The sequence below is a fragment of the Morone saxatilis genome, unplaced genomic scaffold (assembly GCF_004916995.1).
Source record: "Morone saxatilis isolate NCDOM2014 unplaced genomic scaffold, NCSU_SB_2.0 Contig4, whole genome shotgun sequence".
Lineage (NCBI taxonomy): Eukaryota > Metazoa > Chordata > Actinopteri > Moronidae > Morone > Morone saxatilis.
This window is the reverse complement of record NW_023339984.1, coordinates 16,987,136-16,995,285: the sequence shown is the minus strand read 5'-3', so window position 1 is coordinate 16,995,285 and position 8,150 is coordinate 16,987,136. Positions and strand designations below refer to the sequence as shown.

At 40.0% G+C, this 8,150-nt stretch overlaps 1 protein-coding gene across 2 annotated transcripts; it reads left to right on the top strand.

Moving 5' to 3' along the window:
• The first annotated feature begins 942 nt into the window (after window positions 1–942).
• On the top strand, window positions 943–8,110 carry LOC118337775 (endothelin-1 receptor-like). 2 transcript variants are annotated; one of them, XM_035674885.1, is made up of 8 exons: window positions 943–1,073; window positions 1,256–2,255; window positions 3,009–3,136; window positions 3,748–3,946; window positions 5,577–5,729; window positions 5,811–5,944; window positions 6,093–6,201; window positions 7,323–8,110. In XM_035674885.1, exons 2-8 carry the CDS (start codon window positions 1,425–1,427, stop codon window positions 7,368–7,370), a joined length of 1,602 nt encoding a protein of 533 aa, XP_035530778.1. In that variant the 5' UTR covers window positions 943–1,073; window positions 1,256–1,424; the 3' UTR covers window positions 7,371–8,110. The 2 variants fall into 2 exon arrangements, with proteins under 2 accessions (XP_035530778.1, XP_035530777.1); XM_035674884.1 differs by having other exon boundaries at window positions 7,279–8,110.
• The last annotated feature ends 40 nt before the right edge of the window (window positions 8,111–8,150 follow it).

The following is an 8,150-nucleotide window of genomic DNA, read 5'->3' as shown; positions in this document are numbered from 1 at the left end:
TTGAGTAAAGAATGTATGTACTTTTGCCACCTGTTCAACAACACTATATATCTTGGAATAAAATACATTTTGTGGAAGCTGGCAGCAGTTTTTTGGCAAAATGAATATAAAATCCCAAATCTACGCAAACTAACCATCACCAAATTGCAGTTATACATGGTTCACTGCACCGCTCTCATAGTGTTGAGAGGCAGCAGTTGAGCACCAAACAGCACAGATAGCAGCTCGCTGAAAACTTACATTTTCTCGCTTTAAAAAGTAGTGCAAGTGTTAATTAGTGTGTTTCTACTGCACAATTTACCCCCAGAAATCTGTTACTGGCGGTTTCTGCAACCACAAAATAACCAATAAGCCCCTTTTTGAACTGTGGAAACCTTCCTTACACGGCTGAGGTGACATTAGTAAATGGTTGAACAGCAAATAAAATAAATCCTTGTTGAAATATCAGAAAGAATAAAGAAAGGATGGCTTCAGTGAACTCTGATAGAGAGCAGGACTTGGTGGTTTAATAAAGTGAGACTGGAGTCTGCCGTCACTAGTGTTCAAACGCTCCAATAAAGTCAAATTTGTTGTTTATATACAGTAATAAATTTTACCAGCTCAATTTCCACAACATTGTTTTATAAAGCTCCTCTTAAGTGGGAACACTTCAGAGCCACTTCATGTCAGAGGGCTTTTGAGATGTTCCACTGTAACCCACTGAAAGAGGAGAAGAAAAGGGAGGAGGAGGAAGAGGGGGAGGAGGAGGTGACAAGGGGCAACAAAGGAGGGAGAGGATGAGAAAAAGTGTGAAGAGAAGGCAAGATAAAGAAGATATTGGAAGGAGGGGGGGGGAGGAGAAAGAGGAGGAGAGTAGAGTGAGGAGGAAGTGAGAGACAGTAGAGTAGTGGGGACGTGCAAGAATTTATGGACAGACAGAGAGAGAGAGAGAGAGAGAGAGAGAGAGTGTGTGTGTAAAACTGACCTCCGTCAGTTTTGAGAGAGTTTTCAGCAGAAATCAACTCTTCTTATTCTCTCAAGTGTTTGGAAGGATTTATTTTCTGTAAAAACCAGAGACAGAAGAATACAAACAGGTAGGAATATTTTTTATTTATTCTATTGCTTTATAAAAATTAATCAGCTGCAACTTTGAAATTTGAGTGAGGATTAACATTTTTCCACAATAGAATATAATAATATAATATATATATATAAAATAATATGTTTAATTGATAACAGGCAATCATTTATTCATTAATTTCATCTTGCTTTCCAGAATTTCTCGGCGCCCCAAATCCCCAAATTAATCTACAAACCCCTGACACCTTCTCTATTCTCTGCTGGTCCACTTCAATCTTGAGAACTTCTGAAACCTTTAGAACTACTTCGACACTGATTCTGGAGCTACAACAGCAGGGTTTTAGAAAGGCTTTTAGAATCTGCGAATGTTGGGAGCTGGTTCCAGAATACATTCAGAAATAGGAGCAGGTTCTGAACTCTGTTCTAGAATCCCAGTGGGTTCTAGAATTCGTTCTGAAGCTACAGAAAGTTCTGCAAATACTGCAGATTCCAAAGCGTGCTCTAGATTTGCAGCGGGTACAGGAATTGGTACAAGAGTCACATCGGGCTCTAGGATGGTCTCTGGAGTCACAAAAGTGGATTCAGTCAAAGGTTCCAGAATGGGACCCAGATTAGGTTCGGGAATTCCTGGTATGTTAACCGTGCTGCTTCTTGTCTGGGGTTTGATGTTTGTCAATCCGGTTGGTTGCCACAGAAACTTCTCATCTGAGTCATCTCAGATCTCAGATCTGATCACGTCGGACATGCCTGAATTCCATGGTACTGACCCACCTCTAGGACTAGGAATGGAACCCCTTATCCAGACCTTAGACAGAGAACCACATCTGGTGCAAGAGACTGTGAACAAGGCCCCATCCACAGTGGAAAAAGGCAGGACAAAACATGCGAACAAGCTGAAACACAAACATGAAAGAAAGCCTCACCCGTCCACCTCCAACTCCTCCCTGGTGGTTCAGATGCGCCCGGTATCTCCTCCAAACTGCCTGCAGGCCACATCAATAAAGACAGCCTTCAAGTACATCAACACGGTGCTGTCCTGTGTTATATTTGCTGTGGGGATCATTGGAAATGGCACCCTGCTCAGGATTATCTACCAAAATAAAAGCATGAGGAATGGACCCAATGCGCTGATAGCCAGCCTGGCCCTGGGAGACCTGATATACATCGCCATTGACATACCGATCAACGTCTACAAGGTACAGCTTTAGTATATGGTTGCTCATGCATGTTTATGTATCTAAACCTACTACAAGGAGTTTTTAACAGGTTATGAAACAGTCTGAATTTAATGCCAATGCCTCTATAATGCCTACATTAACAAACAAGACCATCAGTGAGAAGATTGGCTATTTCTATGTAGTTATTTTTAATGCTCACACTGGGTTGGATTCCCTTTGAAAATAGAATAGAATCAAGTCTCTCATTGAAGCTTTAAATATTTAAATATTATGGTTAAATGGTTTCTCATTTTAGATAGAGATGATTTACCGATACATAAGCCAAGGAGTTGAACACTTAATAAAGTGCATTGTATAAATTATTGTATTATTGTAAATAATTCATTTGTGCATGTGGTTATGGTTTGGGGTACTATTTCACTAATAAAGTTGTTTAATCCATATTACATCATCACATTGATGTCTTTTTTGCTTATAATATTTGATCACAAAACATAAAAATATGAAACAATGACACTAAAATCTATAAGCTCTTGGTTATTTCACTTGTTAAGACTGGGACATAGTTTACAGGAGCAGAAATGCATTATGGGTACGACTTCCCATGGCAGCAGCATGTGTTGTGTGTCTCAGGAAGTCAAGTGTTACATTGATAACGGCACTAAAATATCCCACTGAAACTGATAACAGACCACACACACTGACACTGTGATCTTATGATAATCCCTCAATTGCCTGTGTATGTGTGTGTGTGTGTGTGTGTGTGTGCAGCTCCTGGCAATGCGGTGGCCGTTTGCAGACAGTGTGTTTGGGCTGTTCCTCTGTAAGCTGTTCCCCTTCCTGCAGAAAGCCTCAGTCGGCATCACCGTCCTCAACTTGTGTGCTCTGAGTGTGGACAGGTAACACACATTGCTCATTATGTGTTTAATAAAGGAACAGTTCAACAACATTTTTTAAATGGGCTTATTCGCTTTCTCTTTGACAGTCTGATGAAACAACCACAAACGAGATATAACAGGTTCATTTGTGAACTTTAGAGGTGCAGGCAGGTGGATTTTGTCACATGCCACCTGTTTGCAATCTTTATGCTAAGCTAAGCTTGTGTAGCTTTGTTTTTACTGTGCAGACATGACAGTGTAATCAATCTACTCATCTAAGTCTCAGCAGATTTCTTTCTTTCTTTTCTTTACTTTTATATATATATTTGTTTTGTTTTTACATGATTATTTTCTGTGGATTTGTTGAACTCTTCTGGTCATTTTGTGCTCAATTCTCAGATCTGATTTGCTAACTAACCATTTGTGCTTTGGTGTCTAGAATATTTGTACAGTAAAACTAAAACAACACCATATTATTTTTCAATTAAAACAATAAGTAAAGTAGAAAAGTTGTGTTTACATGTGACTTCTGCTGAAACCTTAAGGAGTTAGTTTTAACAATTTACATGGCTGCCTGTACTTACAATTCCCACTGAAGAACAAATAATTAAAAGGAATATCCTTGTACCCAGGTATCGTGCGGTGGCGTCCTGGTCACGGGTGCAGGGCACAGGTGTTCCCACGGTAACAGCCGTGGAGATAGTGGTGATCTGGCTGCTGTCCATGGTGTTGGCAGTGCCGGAGGCCATCGGCTTCAACATGGTCACCTTCGACTACAAGAACGTTACCATAACAACCTGCATGCTGCAGCCCACGACACCCTTCATGACTGTGAGTGTGTGTGTGTGTGTGTGTTTACAGCGTGTGCGTGCGTGCTGGCATGTGAGCAACAGAGGGAAATGAGAGAGTGTGTACGTGTAGTCTAGTGTGTCTGTGTTTATGTCAGTGTGTTGATAGCGTCTGTAAACCTTCCCCGCACTCTCAGAAACACATAACATGTTTAATAGGTCCATATAGACGTCGAGTGATGCAGTAAGTATAGTGGCATCAACATTTGTTGTCAGCATCATCACATCATTATCACTCTTTTACTCTTTTGTCTAAACTCATCTTTCCCTGAGAAATGTAGCATGGTTTACGTTGGTGGACATAAGTTATATTCAACAGTTTAGTGATCTAAAACTGAATTTTCAGGTCAGAGGCTTCAATAACAAGATGGATTTAAACATGTTTTTCCCATGAGACAATGAAGAAGTAGTATCATTGAAAGGGTCAATGTTTACAGGCATAGGGTGGGGTTGGGGCTTCAGTCCATCTGTATGATGGATGGTCTCTGTGGACTCCATTTCCATTATCTGAGTGATATGAGTTGTTTTTCAGGGCGAGGTCTCTTCAACTCAGTTTAGAACATAATTTCCTGTTTATATTAGCAGGTCGTGACTGGACTTCAGACAGACAGCCCCAGCACTCAAAACTGAACCTGGGTCAGCTGACCTGCTATCAGTCTTTACAGATTTTTTTTTTTTTCAAATTATTTTAACTGCTGCCAGTAAATACTTTTCACAATGTTCCAGTTGCCTGGAAGTATTTGAATCTTCAAATTAAAATCTTGACATAACAAGGCAGTTGAATTTACGGACAAGCTGGTTGTTCCAAAGAGAGATTATGATCGAGTGGTTGTGGTAGCTAAAGGTTAGTCTGGAATGACAATAGTAAAGTCATCTGTAAAGTTGTTATTGGTAAAGACAAGAACTTTCAAAAAAATACTTGGAAGAAGGTGACTGGAAGAAGCATCACGGTTCCCAGTTCGAGAAAGTTCTCAAGTTAAACCAACTGAACCGACACTAGCACTGGCCCAGAACTAGCACTAGGTTTGCGTTGGTGGAAAGCATTTTTAAACACAAAAAAATGTTAGGTCCAGTTTGTTCCAAAATGTTAGGGAGGTTCTAGGAGGTTATGGTGCTGTATGATGGTTCCACAGTTATTCAAGGTTCTAGAAAGTTTTAAGGAGTTCAGTAAAAGTTGTTTTGAGGATTCTAGAGTGTTGAAAAGAAGCTTGTGTTAAGATACTCAAGAATGTTTGATGGTTCCAGATAGAATTTCACAAGAATTCTAGAATGCTGTATCAGTTCTAGAGTATTGTGTGGTTCTGCATCGTTATAGAAGTTCTAAAATGGAGAATGAAAAAGAGAATTTTGTAAAAATTTCAAAAGCTTTCAAGCCATTGTACAATTTCAGAGATTCAGATCAAAGTTTATTCAGCATTTTCTGAAGAGTCTGTGACTTACGAGTGTTATCAAGTATTATCCTGAGATATACTGTGGGTCTGTGGAATGGTTATAATGTTTTTTTAATATATTAAATTTTAAGATGTTCCAGAGGAGCTAGAAATATATATTTAAACACGTTTTGAGATTTGATGGCTCTAGAACATCTGAAAGTGTGTTTCTCCATGTTCCAGTTCTACCGGGATGCGAAGGACTGGTGGCTGTTTGGCTTCTACTTCTGCGTACCTCTGGTCTGTTCTGCCGTTTTCTACGGCCTGATGACCTGTGAGATGCTCAGACACCAGAAAGGAAGTCTGAGGATCGCACTGAGTGAACACCTTAAACAGGTACACACACACACACACACACACACACACACATACATCAGTATATACAAGGCTTCTGAGGCAAGTTTTTTCTCTCCACAGCGTAGAGAAGTAGCTAAAGCCGTGTTCTGCCTGGTGTTGATCTTTGCTCTGTGCTGGTTTCCGCTCCATCTGAGTCGCCTGCTGAAGAACACTGGGTACAAATCCCATGATGCACACCGCTGCGAACTGTTAAAGTAGGTGTACAAACACAAATAAAGTCAAATAAACTGAGAAAAGTAGTATTTTTCCTATTCCTTCTTCTCTGTTTTTGTAGTTTTAATGCCCTACTGTAATTTCGTGTTCTTGTTACCGATTTAATGTGTTCTTCTTCTGTGGTTGCAGTTTCCTGTTGGTGCTAGACTACTTAAGTATGAACATGGCCACCATCAACTCCTGCATCAATCCCATAATCCTCTACGTTGTCTCCAAGAAATTCAAAAACTGCTTCAAGGTAAGAAACTGAATATTGTTGTGCTTTGTGGCTGAGAGGGTTACTGATTGTCTGAACAGCTGTGGACGTTTTTTTGGACCCGAAGTCAGGGTGACATCACAATGAGGTCATTGGGTCAGAGGGCGTGAGACATAGATATAAAAGGACAAGAAAAGGAGACTGTCAGATGTTTTGGGATTGCAGATATCTTGAGGAAAGAGAGTGACGAACGCCTAAGCATAGAAAGGTCGTGACCTCTGATAAAAGACTTGTGGGAAGTGACCAGTGATACGTCTGTTTAAAGGGGCACTCCACCGACTTCACACATACAGTAAAGTTCAGTTTACTCATCATGAGGAATCCACCTCTGTGTGAAAACCAGTGTGTTATGTTTTCTGAGGCTCTGAGAGAATAACCCTGTTGACGTCACAGTGATGTCATCAGGGTTATCTCTGCTTTGGCTTGGAGACTCTGAGAATTCATACCAAAAAAATGTGTATTACAAGGCAAAGACATGGGCATTTATCAGACAGGGAGGGCCAAATGGAAAGATACTGTTGGTTGCATGACGGGAAATGTAGTTTCCATTATGGTTATGGAGCTTAAAATATTCTAGGGCAGGAGTGTCAAAACCTATTCCCATGGAGGCCCATGCATTTTAAAAAGTAATTCAGTGGAACTATTGTGACCTCTTAAATAAATGTATGGTTGCAAGTTATGAGTAGCCCAATCAACATAAAAAAAATGCCTTTATGCTACCAATTATTAAATAAGTGGTAAATAAATATACTTTTGATTGTAGAGGAAAAGCTAATTCCCCTAATTCAATGTAGTGTATTTGTTGAACATAACTTTATTAGAAGGTGGGCCAAAATCAAACCTTAAGGCCCGCCAGCCCGACTCTGGGCAGCCCTCTCCTAGGGCCTAAATATCAGGATATCTCAGCCTCTGCTGCTTCAATTTTTGACCCTTCTTTTTAAAATCTGTCTCTTGTGAGTCCATTTGACTTTATAGAGGTACAATACTAAATCGTTGGAGTACCCCTTTAATCAAACTCACCCTCTGTCTCCCTCCCTCTCCCTCTCTTTCTCTCTCCAGTCCTGTCTGTGTTGTTGGTGTTATTCTGGCTCTCTCTCCAACAGTATGCTGCCCCTCCACCATGGGACGAGCCTGCAGTACAAACACACTGAACACTGAGAGAGAGAGGGCGAGAGAGAGAGTGAGTCTGCATCTTTATCTTCACCCAGCAGCTCACTGAACAAAGACACCCACTGAAAGGCAATGTTGTGCAATTGTGCGTGTGATACAACAGATAACCACTATATAGATCCTTTAGTGTTTTGTTTTTACCTTTTAATGGCCTATTTATTCAGTTCTATATACTGTATTATATTTTGTTACAGACTAATTATTGTATGGTGATATATTATACACTGCATGGCCAAAAGTATGTGGACATATAGTGTCTTAAACTTGAAATCTTGACAATGCCCCTGTGGACAAAGCCGGCTCCAGAAAGAAATGCTTTCCCCAGCTGAGCTCTGACTTCGACCACACAAATGAGATGCTCAGCAATCAATTATGTATGTGATTTTTGGGTGTCCACTTACTTTTGGCCATGTAAAGTATTTATTATTATGTTTTATATGTAAAATATTCAATTGCAACTGTACCTGTAAGTCTGAAGTTTAAAACTGCACTAGCAGCCCCTAGAGGCTGCATTCTTCATTACATCCCACAATATGAACCTGCTGACAGAGTGAACAACATACTGATGAGTTTTATGTTCTACTAGTAAACTACAACTAAAGATTTGTCCTAATGGTGGCGCTAAAGGAATTGTCAAGAAGTCACAATAAACAATGGGATTCATCCTCTGCGCATCAGCTCTTTTCATAGAAATCTGCTCAGTATTGGAAGAAAGTAATAAACTGACATCACAGTTTTTAAAATTAAATTATACATTTGTG